General features: G+C 37.1%; 1 protein-coding gene across 5 annotated transcripts; it reads left to right on the top strand.

The window, feature by feature from the left end:
* Positions 1-20,875, top strand: LOC108494103 (COBW domain-containing protein 1-like). Of its 5 annotated transcripts, none has more exons than XR_001873740.1 (15): positions 1-168; positions 1,239-1,325; positions 2,213-2,309; positions 3,508-3,599; positions 5,304-5,363; positions 6,371-6,408; positions 9,330-9,376; positions 10,146-10,232; positions 11,020-11,064; positions 13,567-13,623; positions 15,547-15,598; positions 17,545-17,613; positions 17,704-17,769; positions 19,547-19,657; positions 20,342-20,875. XR_001873740.1 is itself a non-coding variant. In XM_017808280.1 (15 exons), exons 1-15 carry the CDS (start codon positions 63-65, stop codon positions 20,413-20,415), a joined length of 1,107 nt encoding a protein of 368 aa, XP_017663769.1. In that variant the 5' UTR covers positions 1-62; the 3' UTR covers positions 20,416-20,875. The 5 variants fall into 5 exon arrangements, 4 of the variants coding, with proteins under 4 accessions (XP_017663769.1, XP_017663770.1, XP_017663771.1 ...); XM_017808280.1 differs by having other exon boundaries at positions 19,528-19,657; XM_017808283.1 differs by having other exon boundaries at positions 149-168; positions 2,160-2,309; positions 19,528-19,657.
* The last annotated feature ends 3,935 nt before the right edge of the window (positions 20,876-24,810 follow it).

Raw genomic sequence — 24,810 nt, 5'->3', positions numbered from 1 at the left:
CACTCGGGTGGCATCATTGGCGCGGCCGTTCTGGCCTGGTTGGGCCGGGCCGCTCCGCTCGCATGGAGGACGAGGAGTGCCCCGACCTGGTGCCGATCGGCGGCGCAGGGGAGACTGAGCCGGGCCCCGGCAGGACGATCCCGGTGACGATCATCACGGGGTACCTGGGTGAGCAGCGTGAGGGGCGCATGGCAGGGACCGCGTGCGGGCAGGGGAGCCCCGAGCGGGGCCGGGGCTGCAGCGCGGCCGGCGCGGCGGCGGCGAGGGAGAGGGACCCGCGGCCGCCTCCGCTCCTCCGCGGGCTGGGGGAGCAGCGCGGGGCCCTCCCACCGCCACAGGTGTGTTTGCAGGACGATTTTGAGCGCTGCTTTTAGCACTTTGTGTTCACGGTTCGCCTCGTTCGGGTCACGATTGACAAATGGCTTTTGACCACTTAACGTCAGGATGGTGTAACATGTCTGGCTCAGTTAAATGCAGATTGATTTGTAGTCTGAAAAAGTGAGGTTCGGCGTCCCTCCCTCAGACCAACACGGTTACTGTGTGCTACACAGTCACAGTTGTGGACGGTAAGGATCTGGTTCAATGTAGGATCGCCAGCACTTTTCTGATGCTGCATCGCGCTCCTTCAGGAAAACCGTAAGGGGAGGGAAAGAAGATTGCCTTACCAAGTTCCCCAACATGTGATAATCATCCAGTTTGAACTACATGACCTAGTCTAGGTCCCTTCCAGACGTAACAATTCTGTGATTTTGTGCATGGGATGGAACTGTTGGTAAGGTGGTATTGCAGAGGTTATGGGTTGTGTGTTAAACAGTGTTCTGTTTAAAGGCAGCTAGTGGCACATCTATGGTTGCTGACGACAGAAGAGTTGATCAGAAAAGACAATGAGAGGGAGAAGATAAAGTGTGCCTTTTGTTAAGAAAAAACACAAAAGTTAGTTTTCTATGAAAAGACTGCGAAGCTCATGGGGAACTTTTAAGTTTATCAAGCACTGACACTTAGTGAGTGGAAAACAATACATGATTTAAGACTGAGATTTAATGGGGTCCATGAGGTCAAATATCTCTACGAATTAATTTCTACATCGTTACAATAGAATGTAGGATACTAGAATAAGAACAAATATTTCAGAAGAGATTTGCCTGAAGTGTGCACGTGCATAACAGTATTTGTTTTTTATTTGAAAATTTAAGCCTTTTTTTTTTAACATTTTAATAGAAATATGGTCTGTGTTCTAGGAGCTGGGAAAACCACTCTTCTAAATTACATACTGACAGAACAGCATAATAAAAGAATAGCAGTTATCCTGAATGAATTTGGAGAAGGTATGTAAACATGCAGAAACTTTTTTTTGCCACAAAATGACAAGTATATAAAATTGCTGTAATCAAGACCACTGTAATTTGAAATCCATTAATGAAATTATTGATATACCCCATAGTCTTCAGAAGTGCAGAAAGTCCTTTTGCTGGTGTTCCTAAAACAGTGCTATGCATTAATCTGTTTTGCACTTAAATTCAGGCTCACAGAGTAAAGTAAATGAATATATCACCCTGTTGGAAGTGCTGTACCTCCATTTGTCCAACCCAGTTTCAAGCAAATGGAAATTAAAATAACGTGGTGGTAGATAATATTTTCTTTTATTTACTTTCCCCTGAGACATTTACAGATCACAAATTATCTTAGACCAAGAAATGGGGGGAAATGTGTGCTTGGTATCTATGGTTCTTTGAACTCTTTGCTTTCAGGATTTTTAATTGCTATGGCTGTAATTTCCTATCTGTGCCATAGTCAGAGTTGCTTACAGTTTGCTCTGTGTTGGTGCTGGGCTTTTTGTTTCTTTGTTTTCATCAGCAAAGATGCATGCTGTTTTTCTGGTCCTGGACCCTAAAATAAAATGTAGAGACAGATCCTTTATTTGATACAGAGGCACTGGCTAAATTCCCTTTCTTTTAGCAAAGTTTGTGGCACTTATGATGTACCATCATCCTGTGAGTTTTGGTCTTTGTAGAACCAACTTTACCTTGGCTTTTAAATTTGTCATAAAATGGAAAATGCTAATTTCTGAAGCACATGTCAGAAACATGGTCTCAGAAGAAAAGAATATAATTCAAGAGTAGTAATGTGTACCAACTTGAATCTTTTTCTTTCTCTTACAGGCATTGGCATGCAAGATTGTAGATTAAAAATATAGTACTACTTGTATTTTCAGGAAGTGCCTTGGAGAAATCTCTGGCTATCAGTCAAGGGGGAGAACTCTATGAAGAATGGCTGGAGCTCAGAAATGGCTGCCTGTGCTGTTCAGTAAAGTAAGGAATGACTGTTGTACAAGTTCTTACAGTGAGTCTTGGGGGGAATTGAGGAAAGGAAAAGATATCCAGGATTTAGTTCCTAAAACTGATGGTAGTATTGATTGAGACTTGTCAGATGAAACAAGAATTGGAATTAGAGAGATAGAAATTTATTTCCTTTTGTTGCCTTACTGTTGTGGAGTTAGTGTCTTCTAGAAAACTAATCTAAATACTGATGCATACACTATTGGGGTATTGAAGAGTTAGAGAGCTATCCCTCTTCTATTAGTATTATGTGCTTGCATATAGAGAGCTAAAGATTCAAGGAGGCTGGAATTAGGACTCAGGTTTTCCAGTTTTCACGTTAAATACTTACTCTGTGTTTTTTTCTCTGTATGGTGGTTAATACTTGCATATTTTATACATCAGAAGGGGTGAATGGAGAACCTTTTGCAACCTAATGAAACACAATATTCAAGATTGTAAGCTGATGGTCATGTTAAAAAGCAGGAGAGTATTTGTTTCTTTGGCATGTTTTTTACCCTATTTATTTGAATGCTAGATTGTGCTAACCTTATAATAAAAGTCATGGCGTGTTTGTCCTAAAAATTTGGAAGAACTGGTCCTGTGCCTAAACTAATAATAGGTAATAAGTGGAAAACAGAAGACCCTGTTGCATTGTGTTCTCCTGGAGTGTAAGGAAGGGTACCATTGCTACTATGTTCTATATACATTGTTTCTTATGCTATACATTTCTGCTTCAGGCTGACTTCGTCAGCTGCGATTTAAGTAAATGGCACATCTTAATTTTGCTATAGGTGAGATGGAAAGGTGGGAAGAGGAACATGGTTCAGTTCCACCCCATCCCTTTTTTCTGTAATCTCAGCTGCCAACCCAAATATATTACATATCTACACAGGTCCCTGCTGTCCTTTACAGAGTATTCAGTGTTTGAAAATAAATCTTCATTTGAGTCACCGTTATTATGCCTGGTGAAAGTAGGCAAATACTATTTTCAGACTAAAATAAAATAGAAAACTAAAATTTGCCTAATATTAGAGCAGCAGTATGATGACTAAATTTTCATTGTAGACTGTAAGTCCTGACTCAGGACTTTGGCTTTGATGATACTAACACTGTGTTCTGCATCAGAAGATACATGTTAATGCACGTTTTGGCTTGTTTTCTCTGTTCTGAGGTTTGTTTCTTCTTACAGGGACAATGGTGTGAAGGCTATTGAGAACTTGATGCAAAGGAGAGGAAAATTTGACTATATATTGTTAGAAACAACTGGTTTGGCAGATCCAGGTAGTTCACATTCTGACTTTAATAACCATGATAATTATTCTGTTTTTATGGAATGTTTATTTGCTCACCAGTCAGTTCACTTTGCAAAATGTAATATAGAATGGTGAGTTGTCAGGCATATATGCTTTGATTGCTGTGTAGACTTCAATGAATTGGATAAGGGCAGATGTGGGATTGTGTATGGGTTGTTTAGTTGTGTTTTGTTTTGTTGAAGTTGCTCCTAATTGACTCTAAAGGTTAACAGAAATCCAGTTAAAATGTATTTCTATCAAGAAAAGACACTGGTCTTAGAGAAGAGGAGCACTCTCTGAAACTAGCAGTTTTCAGTAAACTTTTAATGTTCGACATTGCTCCTTTTAAAATGTAAATTGTTATCATCTATTGTATTGTTACACTGATTGTGATAGGCCTTATATTTTGTGAAGTCCTAAAATACAGTGTGAAACAGACCAATACATTCTTCTTACAGAGCAGTAATACATTTTACAAAGTCTTTGTGTACTCTTTAGTGATATTTATTATAAAAAGGTGTTTAAACTTAAGCTCATGTTAATAATAACTATCTAAAACAATTTTATCCAAACCATCCCAATTAAAAATGTGTTGTTGATGGAGAGTGAAGGAAATTCTTATCAGAAATCCAATTGTTTCCCCTTTAGGAGACTGATGCCTTTCAGCTCAAAGCTAAATAGTTGTCATGGTAAAGTAATTTTCTTCAAAAGACAGGATATTGATTTGGGCTCTGTTACACACAAATTCTGTTTGAATCAAATTGGAAAACTATTAAGCATTTTGGAAAAAAATCAATAGATATCAGAGAACCATTACATGTTGTCGCCCTTGCTATATCTTGCACGAGTAAGCACTGTGAACAACTGACAGGTATTTGGTGTTGATACAGAGTGATGTTTGAAGGACTGCATCTTATCACTTCAGGTGGGCAATTTTAGATGTTGGAATGACTTTAGTTACTGATTTTATTTTTTTTTCTTCTGACATGTTCAACCGTCTTAGCCTGGTAGGACACTGAGCAACCTGGTCTAGTGGAAGGTGTCCCTGCCCGTGGCAGAGGAGTTGGAACTAGAATCTGCTTTACAGGGCTATTTTAGCAGAAAAAAGGAGTAGCCTACTCCTAGGCCATGTGTAGTACAGGTGTCAGGTCACAGATTCCAGGTCTTTGATAGGATGTGGTCCCACTTGTCCAAATACTTGCTAATTCCTTTTTTCTCCTGACTTGTTAATTTAGCATTTGCCATTTTACATTTTACTGTACGAAAAAAGACAGAGTACTGTGTGTTTCATTATCCAGAAGCACCTCATCTTCATGGAAATTCAGTGGATATCTCCTTTTTGGCTGGTGGGGTGGGAGTGGATGTGTGTATCTCTGTGCCATGACCTATAAACAGTGGCTGAAAGATGAAGAGGGGAAGTACAGGCTATTTAGAAATGAGGAAGATTTTAAAGATTTTTAAAGCTTTTTGTAGTCATAGCTGTGGACGTGCACACCAGTGCAGTGCTTTGGTAGCTTTTGTTAGGTCAAATGTGTGGCTTGACACAGGGTACTTGACATCCGTGATTTCTGAGTTTGAAGAGAGCAATTTCAAGTACAGCACTACAAATGCAGTTTTTCTATGAAATGTCTGCATGGTGGTAGTTTACTGGAAAATCTCAATTTTGCAACTGTATGTATACTGCACTTCTTAGGAGCTGTGGCCTCCATGTTCTGGGTTGATTCTGAACTGGGAAGTGACATCTACCTTGATGGTAAGAAGTGCAAGCTTGTTTTCCTATCTATTTCCATTCCATATCTGCATTTGGTGTAATATAGTCTTAGCATTTAAGGCAGGGTTTCAGACAATGTTTGAAATGCATGAACTTGGTTCTCACATCTATTTTTGGCCACAGAGATACCCTTGCTTATTCTGATGCTTGTTTGTCTCCTTGACAAAATGTTTCAGTTTGCTAAATCCAGTAGAAGTTTTGTAGTGCTTTGCCAGGGGATCAGATATGGAGAGATCTTGATTGTCTCTTGATCCTCATTAGCTAGATGTTATAAAACATTATTCATGAGTAATATTAGAGCATGTTTTTTTCCTTTTTCTTTCTCCCCCACCATGCAATGTTTCCTAAGTGGTTTCCTTTTTTTCTGAACTCGTGACTTGTCAACATCTGGATGATTCTGCCTTTTGTTTTTCGCTTTCTCTGCCTACTGGACTCTTGTTAGCTCTAGTATTTGCTGTGTTCCAATAAAAATCTCCATTTACTGAAATATAAATCATCACTATAAGTAGTTAAAGGGCATTTTTTTAATGTAGGAAAAAATATTTAATTTTTGGCTTAAACAAATGTCCTACCAATGCTTTTGTCAGTCTGTGAAATACCCATTTGCCCAAGGAAGGAAACACTGAGTTGAATTCTGCCAGAGACTTGCAAATTCCTGGTCACTTATAATCAGAATATCTGCATACCTCAGACAGTTCTCTTAATTCATTTCAATATCCTGTAAAAGCATACCTTTGCCAATTTGCTGTTGTGGAAAAAGAGGCATCCACTTTGTGAGAATTTATCTCACCTGGTTTCGTAGGCATTTTGTTACCAAAGATATGAGTGACAAATAAAAAAGTGTTTGGGTAACAAGTCTAATCAATAGATACTTTCAATGCTTCCATTTTACTATAACCAATTGTAAATGTGCTGGTATTGTTTACAAGTTGTTAAAACTGTCACCTGCTTTCAGCAAATTTCTATTCCATTTTAATGTTTTCTTTTAGGAATTTTATGTGTTGTTGACGCAAAGCATGGATTGCAGGTAAGTTACTGGATTTATTACATGTTTTAAAACTGCAGCATTAGAACACCTATTGCAATAATGTTTCTGTGGATGAATTAATTTTTACAGTAGCTGTAATTGTTACTGTGAATGGGGATGTTTCGTTAGTACTGTGTTTTGAATGGGAACAAGGGGTTACTGATATTCATAGGACTTTAGATTCTTACTGACGCAACTAATGTTTGCTAAGAGTTGTCAGGTTGCTAAGTACTTGGTTCCTTCTAGTTCTATCACTTCACTCAGGAATCTTGCTTTTATTCCAAATAGGCATTTGGCTTACTGTAAAAACAGTGAAGAAATTGGTCTTGGAGAGTGTCTTTGGTCCATGTTAGTTGAAAGGAGAGGACTGAGAACAGGCATACCAATGTGATAACAATTGAGTTAGGGCTTAGACTGGGAAGGGTGCTGATGTAATGACAGTTGTGGTGATGAGAGCGCCAGTGTCCTGGTACTGCATTGTATGAAATTATTATTTCATTTTATGGAAGCAGACAAAAAGGGCAGGCATTAGCGTAATTTATATAAAGTATAGTGTAAAAACAGACATACAGAACAGTGAACTTGACTAACAACAAAAATTATGATTAAATCAAATAGTTCAACTTTTTTTTTATAATAGGTACATGTTAATATAGTTATCAGCAACATAATAAGTTTTGAAATTACTGCCTTGATTGGGTATTAATTTTGCAGGATTCAAAATAAAAGTAACCACAAGAAAAGATGCCTCCATGGTTTGAAAAGTTCGTCATGCTACGGAAGTGTTTTTAATATTTCTGCATTTTACATGGGGGAAAGGGTTGGCCCTTTTAAGCAAGAACCATCTTCTAAATCAGCTCAACCATCACAAGAAATCATATCGTGTCTTAGGGCAGCCCCTTTTCAGCTGAGTGCCCGCATACTAATTTGGATGTGTTTTATTACTTGCAGAAATGTTGTTCTGTTTGTCTTTCTTTTCATGCAATGCTGACTTCTTGTCTTGAATCAAATATAGTTGTGTTGCACGTAGCAGCACTACATTGTTACTGTTTGAAAAATAATTTTAAAAATATTTAAACTTTCAAGTAATATATCAGAAACAACACAAAAATGTTTAGAAACATTCATTTTTTCAATGTATTGTTATCTTTGACAGCTCACTGAAAGCTCTTACATTATCTAGTCAGGAAGCCTGTAAAACACTGACATTTACTCAGAATAGTAGGAATTCCAGATTTTCTCAGTTACATACCAAGTAAACAACTTTTGCCTTGTATAAAGGATGTGCTAACTTGAGCAATTCCTCTGATTGCAAAGCTTGACCTCAACAGCTACTTGTGATTCAAAGAATTTTGAAAGCTGTACAGGTAATGATATTGAGATAATAGGCTGCAATTTAAGTTGTCATGCTTTGAAGAACTAACCCATCAAAAGAAAAGCTGACAAATAGCCCTGTGACCAGTCAGCTAAATTGAAACTGAAGTGGTAATTGATATCATGGGTTATCACTGTAATGAATTTGTCACCCAGCAATCTGAAATACTCAGGTTTTTAATCGAGGGCGAACAGCTGGACAACTTGAAGTCGCATTTGTCTACTTCCCCGACTTGACATCTCGACTATGGACATTGTTCTTTTCAGGACAACAAATCTGACAACATTTAATTCAATAGAATCAATACACAGAGGAATACAAAGAAAAGGTCAGAGGAGAGGTTTCCTGACAGACATCTTGTAGTTACGCTCTGCTTAGGCTGTGCGCAATCAGAAAACAGTTTAATTTGTTTTAAGGTGACAGACTCACTCAATAATCTATTTTTGTTTTTCAAGTCAAATATTGTTAGATGCCTGATAATTCCACTCGAAGAAAAAAACAATTTTCTGGGTTTCTCCTTTTAATCTAAATGTCTTCCATGACAGTTAATTCCACTTTAATTTGGTATTTCTGTATCTTGAAAGTCAAATGTTAAAGTAATATTCCTGGTGTATTTATAGCTGATGAAGGAACGGAAGGAGTCTAGTCTTCCCAGAGGTGTAAGTGGCGAGTTCTTACTAATGGTACAGTGTTGGTTTAAAGTTTTACTTCCTCCAGATGTCTGTAACATTTCTCTCCTGTAGATTGCTGCCTCCACGTTAAGGAGCAGAGAATAACTTGAAGCTAAACCTTTACTGCTTCAGCATAGACCGTTGCTGTGGCTAAATTAATTAAGGCTTTCTATTGCTAAACTTCAGGCTACTGCTTGAGATGCAGGAATTTTTCTCCCTTTCACTGATTCCTCTGTGAGGACATTAGCTTGGGCAGACAAAACTGCAGATGATACTTTGGGAGCACAAAACTGCAGATGATACTTAACTTGTGCGGCAAGACCAGAAGCTTCTGATATTAGGCAGACTTGCCAAGGAGTAGTGGTTTATTCATACAAACCTGGAAAAAGAGTTACCAGTTTTTGCTGTCAAAGTAAAGTTTGTCAGCTCTTTCAGAGAAAAGGAGTGTGATTCAAGTTATGCATATGAAATACTGTACTGCAAGCCTAACCTATTTTTAACAGACAATTGAGGTCACACTAATTAGTGAAACTACTGAACTTTCATTTTTTTCATGGTTACTGTATGTTATGGTGACTTTTTTACTGCATTAAAAAGCTGAAAAGTAATTAAAATATAATACAGTTTTTCAACTCTTTTGCTTTATAATAATAAAATTAATTAGAATAGTTTTCATAGAAGTAATTATAAGCTTCTGTATTGGTGAATGTATAAATATACTTTTTCACCATAATTTTCAGAAAAATTATAGGTACCATCTTCCTCAATACCTTGTCGAAAAACCTCAGCTGAATTGGGTTTGACCTCCCTTAGTTTCAAATTAATTAAAATGTAATTAGAATATGATTAATCCAATTCTTTTACTTTTTATCTAGCACTTGACAGAGGAGAAGCCAGAAGGCCTTGTCAATGAAGCATCTCGGTATGGATGTAGAAATTAATTATATATATCACAGTTAGGAATTGCACTGCATAGAAGTTCATCGGAACTGGTTTCTTCTTCTTTTATAAGGTTTTTTTCTCCTCCTTTGCTTTAAACCAAAGTTGGTTTATGGTGTAATGAGGCAGAATATAGAAAAGTGACTTCATGCTCCATTTGATCTTTCTGCCAAGATCTGACTCTTCTACTTTAAAAGTGATGGGATTTTGCGTAAGTGAGGGGAAAACACCTGTGTGTGGGGGAGGAAGAAAAAATTTCATGTTAGGATCTATCTGATGCTAAAAGTAGAACTGGAGGTAGAGGAATATTTTTTGATAGATGTGGAGCCACAATAATTAAGTATAATTGTAACAACTGAAGTTTTCATAAAGCAAAGAGACTTAAAGTATCACTTTACAAAGACTGCATGCAAGAGAGATAGGAACTTCTAAAGTTGTTAGATCAGTAAGCACTTTGGATTAGATGATGTAAAAAACCCCTCTGAGCAAACAAACAAACAAAAAAACCTTGAAAAAAAACCCTGAAACAAAAAATCTAGCAAGCTTTGATTTGGTCTCTTAGGACATAGAATAACACCTCAAGGAGAAGCCTATAGTACTTTAATCATGCTCTGTGACGTTCTAGTTTGATGAATGCTTGCCTTTCTGTACTAACAAAGTTCATATTATTTTTTGGGGCCATGGGAGAGATGTTGTTTCTGCCTTACAGATATAGTGTTTGTTCACATTGTCTTTTTTTTCTTAATACACAGGCAAGTTGCATTAGCTGATCTTATAATTATCAATAAAACAGATTTGGTTTCAGAGGAAGAATTGAATAAAGTCAGAACATCTGTGAGGTACGAAGCTTTTGGTATAACCGTAACATTATTTTAATTTAAACATAGTTAGTTACTTCTTGCTGTTGTTACAGAAATTAGATCTCATGATTACATTGACACAAATTGTTAGCTTGTAAGGGAAAAGAAACTACCTCTTTCTAATGGAATTTCAATACTTCTGTGTGCTTATACAGCCTTAGCAGTTTGCCTCTTTGGGTAATATTTGATGTTATTTACTAAGTACAGGCCTTTGTCTTAAGTGTCCATACTTTTACATTTCTGGGCATCTGTTGCCATTTTTCAGAATTAGCATCAGGGAAAAAAAACCTGATGGTAAATGAGAATTCACTAGCAAGTGCAAAGATATATCAAGGAAGTCACAAACAATTGTCATGGGAGCAATGGAACCAATCTGAACCAGTCTGAATCAAATTAGTGATCAAAGACATGACCCTTTTCTATCAATACCATGACAACCCAAATAAAATATTTAAATTTTTAAATACTTTACAGCTGTATAGTTGTTTGAAATCTGAAAGTAAAAATGCTTAGACCCAGTACAGCGTATCCTGAGGAGCCTTGGATAAGAAAATGCTGTTCTCACTGGTAGTGTCTTGTCAGAACTTGTAGTTTCCCAACTCTGAGGGGAAACCAGTTATCTCAAACCAATTGTCTTGGTTTGACCTACAAGTTGATAACAGAGTTGGGGTGCTATTTTGCATGGTGCTGTCCATGGTTAACATATTCAAGCAATATATCACAGTTGTATTTTCATCTAACTAATGATTTTTCTGTTTTATTTTAGGTCAATAAATGGACTTGTTAAAATTCTAGAGACACAAAGATCAAGGTATTAAATGGCCAGTATTACTAGGTACTAGATCCTGCTTCTTTTGTGACAGTTTTAAGTGTTCTATTAGATCAGCTTGCTTAAAGAAAAACTATTGAATTAGAAATATTTAATTCAATATTCATTTTATGGATAAACATCCAGATAAAAGAATTCTTTTAAATAAGTAAAAATGTATTTTTCTTTTTTTTTTTGTTAGTTTTCATATTGCAGACTCATGGAATGGGTCAGGTTGGAAGGGACCACAGTGGGTCATCTGGTCCCACTTCCCTGATCAAACAGGGTCATTGTAGAGCACATGGCACAGGATTGTATCCAGAGGGTTCTTGAGCCTCTCTGGGCAACCTATTCCAGTGCTTGGTAAAGAATCAGTAATGAAGTTCTTCCTCATGTTCAGGTGAACTTCCTGTGCATCAGTTTTTCTGTCCGTTGCCTCTTGTCCTATTGTTTGCACCACCAAGAAGAGCCTGGCTCCATCCTCTTGGTACCCCCCCCTTCAGATACTCTTATATGTTGATGAGGCCCCTCTCAGCCATCTGTTTTTGAGGCTGAACAGGTCCAGCTCCCTCAGCCTTTCCTTGTAAGAGGGGTGCTCCAATCCCCTCATCATCTTCGTAGCCTCTGTTGGACCTGCTGCGGGAACTCCATGTCTCTCTTGTCCTGAGCAGCCCAGAACTGGACACAGCACTCCAGATGTGGCCTCGCTAGGGCTGGAGTCACTTCCTTCAGCCTGCTGGCAATGCTTCCTGATGCACCCCAGGATGCCATTGGCCTTCCTGGCCACAAGGGCACACTGTTAACCAGGTCTTATAACTGAAGAGCAGCTTGCAAGGCCACAATGTCTATGAGCTAATAATGGGTCATACACAATATAGTGTTTTCTTTCTATTGTGTCAGCTTAAATATTTTTCTCATGATTGCTGCTGCAAATAAGTTGTTACTGCAAAATTACTTTGAAAACAATGGAAGGAAGTTTTGCACCAGTTTTGTTTTTTTAAAATTGAAATTCTGACTCAGATTTCTTCTTTAATAAGGAGTTAAATTGATATTGTACTCTCAGGAATGTTACGAGAGCAGTGTATCTTCCAGACTGCTAGGACTGATTTGTGTACTTTTACATCAGTTATTTGACTACATTGTGATAAATGTTTCCATAATACAGGTTCTTGATTCAAGCAATTTTTAAAGGGAAAATCGTAGGCATAATAAAATATACTTCAATTTTTAAAGTTATTGTCAAATGTAGTTGGAAGATGTAGACAAAAGAACTTGCAGTTGTTGAGTGATCAGGAATGACCAATTTTGAAGAAGGTATTAAATATCATGCTTTGTGTCTTAAATGTCCGTTTGGAAGACATCCAGTATGAGATGTCTTAACATATTCTCTGGTATCTGATGCCAGCCAGCACTAAACTTTGGATATGAGATTAAGTGGGCCTCAGATTCAGTCCTCATTGACGACTCTTTGTTACTTGTAAATATTCTGTAGTAAATGACACATAATGTCTCTTCCACGATTAAACATTCCAAAAGTGAAATAAGCACAAAATTAACTTATTGGAATGTTATTTGAGAACATATCTTTTTTAATTAAGAGAGTTTGTCCCTCAAAAGCCCACATTTAAAAGGGATTAACATAGTACTTCCTTGAGAGTTTTGGTATGATTTTTCAGAAAGCTACTGAGAACAAACAACTGGCACTGAGCTGGTCATGAATTTTACACAGCAATTGTTTATGTGTATTACATTATAAATCTTTTATCTTAGAAACTGCTTTGTAAAACTGCTGTTGAACGTAAAAGTTTAATAATTCTGGCTGTGCTCTGGAGGTGGCTTTTTTAAACCTCTCATCCTCTTTTTATTTAGCCACATGCCACTAATTGCATTTGATAAGCTATCAATTCCTTTGGGCAGTGAAACCTATAGTCTGTATTTCTTTATTAAAAAAAAATGTTTCTTATGCAAGTTTATACATAGCTGTTCTTACAAGCAAATATGATCAGAGTTGTCTGTTCTGTATTACATTTTTCATTTGTCTGCTTCAGATTTTAGAGTTGAAATTCCACTTAGTAGCACTTGCCTCATTATAGTTATTTTAGTTTTCTTTGCTAACAGCATGTCAGTGTAAGCTACATATATTCCAGTGGTTTGTGTCTGTCTTGAGAGAGTCAGGATTCCTTTTCCCATTTTGGGAAAATCGGGTTTTTTTTCAGGCATCCATTATAGGGGATTTTATCATATTTCTTGGAAATATTTTGCATTTTGCTGTATTTTTAAAAATTTTGTTTCTGTACTTACCGTGTAAATAAACACAGCATTTCCTTGTAGGAAACAGTACCAACCACCAACATCCAACAATAAGGCTAAGTATGTATGGCATTAGTCTGATCAACAGGAAAACAAATATAAGCTTCAGTGAACACCTTTAAAAATTATTATTTAAGTATACATGATATTTAAATGCATCTAAAATACAAAGCTTTCGTTTTTCATTCTGTTTAGAGTTGATCTCTCCAATGTCTTGGACCTACATGCTTTTGACAGTTTATCTGGAATAAGGTAGGGTGATAATTTTGCTGTCTTCTATTAGAAATAATAACCATTGTGTAAATACATATATGAAATAGACACCCTCAAATCCTGGCTCAAATTCACATTTGAGTTTTTGTTAAAAATTCTAATTTAGTCACTTTTTTAAGTGACATCTTGATGACCTGGAGGCCTCTTTAGATTTCACAGAAAAGAATGAAGAACTGAGGTTCCACAGCAAAGAAAGGCACTGCAAATTCTGGTTACTGTGTTCCATGGTCCTCGGTTTTTTTAATGCCAACTGTATGCTTCAGCATGTTGGATGGATGCAAAAGTAAAACTGGAAGCAAGGGTAAAGGGCTTGCTGTTCATTTCGCGTAGTTAAGTTGTTCAGCAGAGAGAATGAGAAGTACTGGAGTAATCATAAAGGAAAGGAAGGAATATGCAGCTGAGGGCAGTATCAGTTTCATTTTTCTTCCTAGATGCAGACTGTTCACTTCAGGAAAGGAAATGTAGCCACTTCCTTACTCACAGAAGGGAGAAACTGCAGGACATGCAAGTTAGTAACCTCTAGTAGATAAGGTGCTTATGAGATTTCCCTGTGAACTGGTGCAGTACTATCCCAAGTGCTACCCATTTTTTTTTTACTACCCTTGGCTTTTGTCTGATCAGTGAAAAGTAGTGTTTGTTTCTTTTGTGCTCCTTAAATGGCCCACTGAGGTTGGTACCAATGGCAACATCAGGGAAGTTACAGACTAGGCATCCAAGAGAAAGGAAGGCCAATATATCCTTTAAGGGCAATAGATAGATATTAGTTCATAAGCCAGATCATAAACCCATGTCCTGAGTTCTTATAATGAGTCAGCTAACTAAATTGACTCGTCCTGGAGCCACACAACAGGGATAAAGCAGTAAGAAGATGTGAACCAGAAAAGAATTGTTCTTGATAATGTCAATTGATAGCTGGACCTGATTACATGTAATATTAGGTGGTGGTCTGCAAGGTTTACTAGGAAATGCTGCATTCTACAAATCTGAGAAAGTCCTTAAGTAGCTGACAAAAAACCCCCAAAACCAAACCTTTCTTGCTTTCCTCAGTCTAGTCTTCTCTTATATCTCACTCCTAGTTCCTTTAGAGGTTCTTGATATTTGATATTAAACCAAAGGAAACACTCTAAAATGTCAACATTTAAAGACACATTCTAAAAGCACCAAGAAGGTTGTAAACTGCTTAAATGAAGTTCAATTTACTTTATGGTTGAACTCTGTACAGGAAAATTACTTACCCTCGTATCAGTTCATAAATACAGAACCAGTACACTAATAAAATTTTTCTTTTAACTGTATACTGCAGTAAGGATTTCTGCCAGCATAGCAGAGGTATAACATCTGATCAGTGTATTTTTACTGGTAGAACCTTGCAGTCTGTACATCCCCTGACGTCACAGAAATGGATCAAGAATTCTGGGTTCGGTGGAGGGCAGTATGAGAAGAAGACAGCAAAGCAAGGAAGATGGGAGAAGTAGGAATGTGAAATGTTACTTCAGTAGCCTAGAATGCCTCTTTTCCCCACCATTAAAGGCTTCTTAAATTTTACAGTCATCAAATTAGGAGGAGGCATTTTTATGGGCAATATTCTTACACAAAGGAACATCCAGGGTCCTATACTCATTGAAGTATACATATTTTTAATACCAAAGACACTGCACATGAGGACTCTGATTCTGTTTATATTTTAAAAGAACATAGTTTTCTAACAAATAGTTAACTATATCAAAAAATACAATCAAGCATTTCTATTTTGAGATTAAAATGGAATTAACAGTTGAAGCTTTTTCTGAGTATATTTTTGATACTTTAGTTTTGCTCTGCAATACTGGAGTTTTTAAAATTTTGAAATGACACTTTGCCCACCTTTACTCAAATGTGACATTTAACTTTACTTATTTTCAGTTTGCAGAAAAAGCTTGAGCATGTGAAGACAACACATACGCATCTGGATAAGGTAATTACCAAAAATACTCCTTCCATGTTTTTGTAACAACAGGGTTGTTCAAGGTAATTGCAAGCTTTGCATGCTAATTATGGTACCTTTTCAGAAGGCTTCAGTTAGGAAGTAATGTGTTCTAAGATATTTGGAAGATTACTTAGGATACATAAAAGAATGTGCTTTGTTTTAGACAAGATTCTAAATGGCTGTATTGTCTTACTTTCAAAAATAGCTTAGAGGCTTCCTCTGCTCCAGACAGTCACATCATTCACTGATTCACATAGAGGGTATTACTGAAATAAATAGCACTACTCTTTTTAATATTTGTAGAAACAAATCCTAAATTTGTAGCCAGTCTTTATCTTGTAGGTTTTCTGTCCAAAACAAAATCTTTGTGGTTCAACTGTGGGTCACAGTCCTCCCTGGGGTATCCCCAGATGGGTGGGATTCACCTATAGGTAACAGTTCCTTCAGGGGCTGCAAAAAAAAAACACTTTTATTTTTGTAAATTATCTTAGAAAAGTGTGCTTTCCTTCTAGAAACTTGGTATGATTAAATTTAATTTTAAGGTTAAAATATGATGCATACAATGCCTTCATTTTTCTTTTTGAACTGCAGATCTTGACTGTGAAGTTACTAGTCTTGAAAACAGGAAAAGGCAAATCTCCTTTTGGAACTAAAGATTAAATATAAAATCAGTTTCATGCTTAACTATAATTGCTATGACAGTCTTAAGTTCATAGTTTTTGTTTCATTAAAAGTCTTAAACATGCTCAGTTATAGAGTCTTAATAAGTCCCTGAAGTAGTTAAACAAGTTAGGTAGAAGCCTTCCTGAATGTTACAAGTTATAGCGTCCTTGTATTATTAAGGAGATTATTGTAGTTTTGTAGCGTGGAGCCATTCAACCAGTAGGAAACAGTGAGAGTTTATTGTTACTATCTCTATTTAGTTTAACACCCACATATTTAAGATGATTGTTGAGACAGACGAGGCATAAATGAGAGCAGAACAGCTCTCATGGTAGGCTGCAAGTCCTTGTTGGCTGATAGTGTGTGCTTATTATCTTCATGTGGAAGGTCAACAGAAGCAAACTGCAGTATGTGTGGAGCCAGTGAACTTCTGTTGTGTTTTAAAGCTGCTCTTGTGTTGGCTTTTGGTGGTTTAGATTACTTTACTTGGTCATTAGATAGACATTTGCTGCTTGTTGCTTTTATTTTTTTTCCTTAAGTTAGATGAGTCAACTGAAAGTAATTGTTTGAAAGAATTTTAAGTTGTAACCGAAAGTTATTCTTTATTCTTCCATGCCATTGAGAGGTAATAGTGACAGAAATTAAACACATTATTTCTTTTTTAAATAAATTGTTAATTTTATATTACATGTTTTATTTTCATATTCTCTTTTGATAATAATTAGTCCTCAGCAGTAAGCCAGTGGTGGCTTTGGAACAAAACATAACTTCAGACATGTTTATTTTCTGAATCTATCCCTACATAGTCTGTTTGTAAAAAGCTTTTCATAAGAGGCAAGTGCAGATGGATGAAAACTATCTTGATTATTTTTTGTCTGACAGAATTGTCATGAAGATCAGTATGCCAAGAATATAGCACTTATCCATATTTGAAAGATAGAGCTTACTAGCCTCCAATAATTAAAATTCGTAGGCTTTCTTTGAGAACAAACATCAGCTACAGCAAAACATTGCATCTTAGAAGCTAATGGCATTAAACTATTCAAAGTATTGCGTATATTAAGTGCACACCCAAACAAGTAACAAAAGATAGAGCATAATTTAGAAAATTAGAGCAGAACAGAGTTAGAGATTTCTTTTTTTAATTTGACATGGGTATATAGTTGCTATTTTTCATGAGGCCAAGTTACAAAGAACACCTTTTGAAATGACTGTAATGAGATGTTTATTCAGTTTAATAGCTAATAATAAGTGGATCTTTCAATTTGCAGGCTATAACTACAGTAACATTTGAAGTTCCAGGAAATATAAAAGAAGAAAACTTAAATCTCTTTATTCAGGTAAGTAATACATCACTGTCAACTCAAAAATCATTTTGTAGATATCATCCAATGCTGATTTGTTTATGAAAACAACATTTCTTTTCATAGAATCTTCTGTGGGAAAAGAATGTGAAAGATAAGACTGGATGCACCATGGATGTCATAAGACTGAAGGTTAGTTAGAAATTATCAGCTGCTTTTTCTCTTTACTAAAAAACTAAAGCTGCAGTGTTTTGTCAGTACCAGACCTTTCAAAGGTGTTACTGAATCACTGTAACAGAGCATATGAAGTAGGGGATAGCTAATTGTCATTGTTCCAGGGACAACTCAGAAGGAGATAGCTGGCATAAAAGCAAATATTGATCCTATTTGCTTTGGAGAGAGAGAGCAGATATACAGTCCCAAACATCAGTGGCAGAGTTAATAATCAAGACATGGTTATATTACTTTTCATTTTTCATCTCTATTCCTTTGAAAGATTCCATCCATCTCATATATCTAGGGTTTGGATACCGTAGATTGGTCCTATAGATTGCTAGGTGTAATTATGGTTGTTGCAATAATATGCAGAAGCTGAATTTGGCATAACATAGGAGTGCAATACTAGTTGTGATCTACACTTAACAACTTCTTACAATATTGTCAGACTGTAGTTTTAAAGATGCATCTCGTAAGGATTCGTCTTTTTGGGCACTTCATAAGTTTCTCAGCTGCATGGTTTTGAGAGGAGTAGAGATGACAATTAAGGATTTATTATCATTTTCCTTATACCAAGCAGCCAAGTAAATAATTAAAAAATGAGAATCAAGTCAGTCATTTGGTAGGCTGTAAGAAATAAAAGAAAGTATGCTCTGATTTGTTTCCTGAGAAGACTTGTGCATTGTAGATAGCAACATAATTATTTTCATTTCATTGGAAGGCAGGTTGTTTTCTTGCTCTTTCAGCAACAAAATTAGAATATCCTTGCCTTCCCCTTCCTGATAAATAGAAGAAAATAGCCACTGATGCACCTTAAGCCATCTGAAAACAGTAATGCCATGTGCAAGTACGTTTTCGTTGTGCTGAGCACTGGAATCAAAGTAATTCTTTAGGAAATCTGAGACCTCTGATAAGCTGTGTGCTGGCTCTGTCACAGAGCCAGCTGTCCCATATGGCAAAGCAAATGACCCCCAAGTAATTAATTACAGAATGGGTTCCAAAGTTTGTTGCTTTTATATTTATATTTTATCTGCCGTCATAATCCTTTTGGCAGTAATAGACATATAATTCAAACTGATAGGTCAAATGCAGACCTTTATATATTAAATATTTTTAACATTTTTTTTTTAGGGGAAGTATAAGACATGTTTTACAGAATGTGTTCCACTAGAATATTTCAGAAAGTTTTACTATGAAGTGATGAAAACTGCTTTAGTAGAACAGTTGATATGGGGGTTAATGGACTCACTCTGACAGTAATCTCTTCTAATTCTTTTACTAGTTGTTTTACTTCACTTCTTTCTCCAGTATTCAAAGACTGTATTTCAGAAAGGTTGAGCAAGAGAGCTTAATCAGAATAATCTGAAATCAAGTATTTTGCTCATTTTACATCATTGCTGTCAGGCTTTCATGGGCTCCCATGTCATACACCATATATATACACTCAAGGTGGCGTAGTAGCTGATGACATTTTATTTTTGCCCAAGCATGCTAGGTACTGACCAAACGAGGGATAGAAGGCACAGTATGGTTAAGTGTAGTTATTAGTCTCTAACAAAATAAGGAGGTGTGAGAATGTATGTTATGAGTAGAAGTGGTTATTTTGACTAAGAGGTGATATTGCTAGAAATATTATTCTCTCCTGGGACTAGTTTCAAAGGTTTTTTCCCAGCTCTTACACACTTTATTTTTGAAGGTTTGTTTATATATCCTAACAGTTATTTTTCTGATAAGGGACTGGTATCTATTCAAGGCAAATCTCATCAGGTGATTGTCCAAGGTGTCCATGAGCTCTATGATCTGGAAGAGACTAAAGTAGCCTGGAAAGAAGATGAAAAGAGAACAAATAGACTAGTTCTAATTGGTAAGAGGAAATTACACATCTTCTTGTTTGACTTTAAGAAGCTGTTTTTTCACAGGCAGTCCTGTGACTTGTCCAATGAAAAGCAACCAGATTAAACTCACCAGAATAATTGCAGTATGTTCAGCATAACTTCCAGTCAAAGGTTTATTCATCAAAACTTCCTGCAGTTTTAATATTCCAGATGAGATGGATCTACATGATCTGTTTTAGTGACACTAAAATAAAATAAAATGCCATGTAGTTTTAAATTATTTTGGCATCTTTAATGCTATTTTTAAAATCCGTAATTATAAATTAGGTGATTGGGATGGTTTGAATGAATCAAATATTCAGCAACTGTAAGGAAAGTGATTATAGCCATTAAAATGTGTAAAATCAGTTTTGTTTCTCAAAAGCTTCATATCAATGTGCTGTGTTTCTATTTTCTACTTACTAGTCTCTGCTTTGCAAAGTGTTTTATGATCAAAAATAACCCAGTTTTTCCTCCTTGTACAGCTTGAAGTCCACTGTTGCCCATAAAATCTAAAGTTACCTTGTTATCTGCAGCTTAATTTTATTACTGCTGTTCTCATTCATTTGTATAATAAATATTTTGTTTGCTGAGAAGACTGGCAGGTTGCTACTTACATGCATTTTTTCTAATGCACTTTAAAATACAGTTAGCTATTTTATTTCTCTTTACAGGCAGGAACTTGGACAAAGAGACCATTAAAGAAGTATTCATAGCCACTGTAAGAGAAAAACAACGAAACAGTTGACATCTAACTACAGAAAAGATTAAATGTCTATTCTTAATCCTACAATCTGTTTATGACAGAGAAAACTGAATGACATGGGATATAGCAGTTTCTCTGTCCTTTTTCAGTTTATACGACAGTTAAACCCTGAAGTCTTCCTAAGAATCCAAGCTGACTGACTGCTTAAACATTAGCTCCTATGGTCTAGAATCAAACACAGTTCTACCATTTTGGATTTGGCTTAAGTTATGTCAGTAACATCATGCACCTGTGCAGAAGTGCAGATAGGCAAAAGACTGTTGCTTATGCTATACATGAAATATTGTAATAGGGATATGGTAAATGTGTTTGAAGCCTAGTGCTTTCCCTAGCTAACTGTCTTCTACTACTTGAAATAAAGCAATAGTGATTATTGCCAGTGATGTAATCACAGTAAAAATTATTTAGTGTTTACTATTAAACTGTCTTCCATCTCTTTCCACTTGTATTGTGATTTTTGAATGAATATTCATCCCAGGTACCACTAAACCTGTTGTGTATATGAAACTAAAAATACATAGATAGCAGAGGCTCAAGACCACATGGAATATATGCTATCTGCATAAAAGATGTGAATGCAGTGTTTGATCACATAGTCAATGGGCCGAAGGATGTAGCTGAACTCTTAGATCTTCTAGGCCACAACCCTCCCAGTCCAGGATTTGGGGGACCAGCAACAGCACATTTTCACTGTGTTGTCCGGGCTGCCCTGCGTGATTTGTTATGGGGTTCTGTGACACTGCTTTGAAAACTTAGTTTGATGTTTATCATCTCTGTACTTGTTACAATTTAGAATTGAACTTCCTGCCCTGTGCCATCTGCAGTATTCTTCCTTTCCCATTAGCTTTAGAGATATTTTGACTACAGCTGGGTGAAAGCAAAATGAGTGAATTCCAAAAAATAATGTGGAACTAAAAACATTTCTAAGCAAAACACTAGGAGATGCAATTCTGAAGAATGAAGTCTTACTACATGGTTCTACATGAATGCTTGCTGATGTCTAAGTAAGTAGAAATTTGTTTTAGGTACTAGAGATCTGTTACTTGTCCCATACCCAACATGAAAAAAAAAGAAAGGGGGCCATTGCCTTATCAGCAGTCTTAAAATTTTTCATTTTGCATTTATTAAAATATATGACTTCGGAGTTTGTTTTTGAAAGAGCTGTGGAAGGAGACAATCTTTTGCTGTCAGGAGTTGGTGTTTCATTTGATTAAAATATTTGTCATGTTCTTAACTAAGATAGAGCTCTTCAGTCTCCCTGTGGATATGTTAGCAGGCATGACTTCATTCCTCACATTGGAAGTAATTTTAGATAGCTTGAAGTAATTTCCAGAAACTATTTTCTCTAAACTAAAGCAAGGTAAAAAGAAAGAACAACCTGCTTACAACGTTCCTTTCTGTTTAGCAGAGCTTAGTGGCATTTCAGTGAAGTGGGTATATTTCTGAGTGATACTGCGACAGTTTACCTTAGCAATTGCATCTCTTAATTTTGAAAACTAATACGTGTTCTCACACTGATATATGTTTTGGACTGCATAAATGACAATCCTGCATGAAAATTTGTCAAATGATTACCATCAGTGTTATTGACTGAATAATTAGATCGTGTATGCGTAAAATTATGGATAATGCATTTGTATTTTTTGCTGCTCTTTTTAATTCTCCCATTTGTCATAGGGAAAGTAATCAAATACCTTCTATCTTTAGCAATGCCTCATGTAATTGAAGAACTCTGTTCTCTTTAGAAAGATTAGTCTCTGAAATGCCCAGCTATCATTAACTTTGTTTGAAAAAAAGTTCAGAGATTTAATAAGAGCTTCAACCATGAGTCATAAGGGCAAAAGCCACTGTCATATTTTAGATGCTTATATTTTAATATTTACTTACCAGCCCCACACTCCAACACACTCTAAAATTCCCACAATGACTGTCAGTACACTGGGTTATTTTTTTTTTTGTTGTTGTTGCTGTAGTGGGGCATCTCTGCAGCCGGAAATCTGTATAGCTCATCTTGATGCTACTCTTTCTCACTAGGACTTTTCCTGCCTTGCTTGCAAGTGGTAGTGTCAGAGAATCTTTAGTCAATGTGCTCAGCTTTGTTTCTGCTTGTCTCTTGTAAACTGCCTTCATATTTCCAGGGATCCCTTGGGATGGAGAGCAAGCAGCTCCCAGGCAGGGTGGGAGTATGTACGCCTCTTGTACTTGCTAGCTGACAGGAGGCCCAGTGCTTTGTCTTCCATTCTCTTGACACATAATGATACTGGTGTCACAGCCAAAGGCCTCATCTTTATCCTCTTCTCTCAAGAAGACCACTGTTTTCTTTTCTGGGATATTTGTTTACCAGTGTTTTCCGGCCTGTTCTTCATGTCCAGCCTGGGGTCCTAAGTCTTGTTTTGCATCATGCCAAAACGGAAAGAGGAGGAAAGGTAAATGACAGCAGTAAAAGCTGCTTGCAGTGAACTGGTTGCAATATTTGTGTTACTGGGAGTTATGTCAAGGATGCCCTTCTCCAAGGAACTGGAATTGGTTTAAGGTGAGAGTGTGCAGGAGGCTGGAGGGGACAGGCTGGCACCACTCAGTCCTGTCCTGAGGTTGTGGTGGCATGGATGGTGGGGCAGTTCAGGGATGCTCGGGATGGGATGAGTCTGGTGAGGAAATGTGTTAGCATTTCTCCCCTTGCAGGTCCTAAGAGGGTCATAGCAGGGAGCAAGCCGAACCTTCTCCTAAAGAAGTGGTGGCCACCCACACCTGGGTTTACTTCCCAGCCAAATAACTCCCAGGATAATAGTGGTTTGTGCCCTCTACCAAAACACATGAAGTAATAGGTACAAAATGATCTTGTCAACAAATCACACACATTTTGTTGCTTAGCAGAGGCGTTTCTGTCCTAGAGGCAAATTGCAATGATTTGATCACCACTGTGCTTTCAAGAATATAAATGTCTACAGAAATCAACTTTCCATAACAGTGTTTTTCTCCACAGTATTCTACTTTCCACATGTTTTTGTAAGCCCTATTAAACGTGAAACTAACAGAAATGTTGCCCTTGCACTAACTCTTGTGCCATTTGTTTATATCACCGGTTGGTTTTAATCTTCAGGAGTTGCCCAAGGAAATGGATGAGGTTTAATTTTTCTGTTTTATTATGCCCTTTAAAATTTAAGCAGTTTTGAATTTGGTAGATTTGGCACTAGATTCTTACTTTTTAATCCTTATTTATAACCTCTCATTGCATTGGAGCAGGTTGTTGTGCATGTCCCATCCCAATCCCTGTAGGCAGGATGTGGCTAGAGGAGACAGGAAAATTGGCGTTGGGGTCCCAGCCTCCTGCTGTCCCCATGAGCCACCCTGTTTCTCTGCTGCTGTGATCAGCCCAGGTGCCCTGCAGAGCCCACAGCAGCAGCACCTGCCTCCTCTCATGGGACACTCCTGCTACCAGGAGTGTTGGCCCAAGCAGTGTCCATTGTTTCTTCTTCCTCCCTAAAATCCACTTGGGCATCATTTTTTGTATGTTTGCTACCATGCTTTGCTGATCCTGCACTGCTCTGCAGCTTCACACTGCATCCAAATTTACTATATAAATTATATATACATTATATACACTATATACAGGTCCCAGTCTACACTATTTGTAGGAGAATTGTTTATAACAGTGGCATTCCAGTGCCTGTGCCCCTTTCTTACTCACCTCATGCCTGTACTCCACTACACCAGGTCCTTGCCTGTACTTCTGAAGGCCACTGATACTGTATCAGTCGTGTTTCTCTATCCTGCTTCATTGCATTACAGCCATAAATATCTCATCCTACACAGAATGGCAGCTTATTACTGCTAGCTGTAAAAAACTATGGTTGTAACATAAGAATAAAAAAGTAAAACACATTAGCAATTTATCAATGGCCAGTTAGAGAAACTGCTGTCACAGTTTCTCTTTGTCACACAAAACTTTAGGCAGGTCAAGAAAAGATTTGCCAGACCAGATGTGACAAACCTCAGCCCTGATGTGCTGCACACTCAGTTCAAAGCTTATGGCCTGTTACTGACAGTGGCAGTGGCATACTACATGATGACAAAGTTATACCCCAATGCCCTACATGTGGTCCTTTGTTCTTCCAGCTGTGAACATGCAGGCAAGGGGAAAAAAGAGGAAGTCCAAGTCTGACTGTGGCCAGCAGCTTCACAAAGACAGCCTGCTCGAGGCATCAAGGCTCCAGTGCACCATGATCTCAGTCCTGCATCTACCAACATCCATAGAAATTTTGGGAAAAGAATGCAACTGTAACAGATCAAGCATCAAGCAGTCTAGGATGAGTATTGCCTGTTAAGAAATGAAAAAAAAAACCACTTGTTGCTTGTATTTACTTATAAATATTGGTC

This window comes from Lepidothrix coronata, unplaced genomic scaffold, assembly GCF_001604755.1.
Source record: "Lepidothrix coronata isolate B3197 unplaced genomic scaffold, Lepidothrix_coronata-1.0 Scaffold22, whole genome shotgun sequence".
Classification (NCBI taxonomy): domain Eukaryota; kingdom Metazoa; phylum Chordata; class Aves; order Passeriformes; family Pipridae; genus Lepidothrix; species Lepidothrix coronata.
The sequence above is the reverse complement of the archived record's forward strand: the minus strand, read 5'-3'. Positions and strand labels throughout refer to the sequence as shown.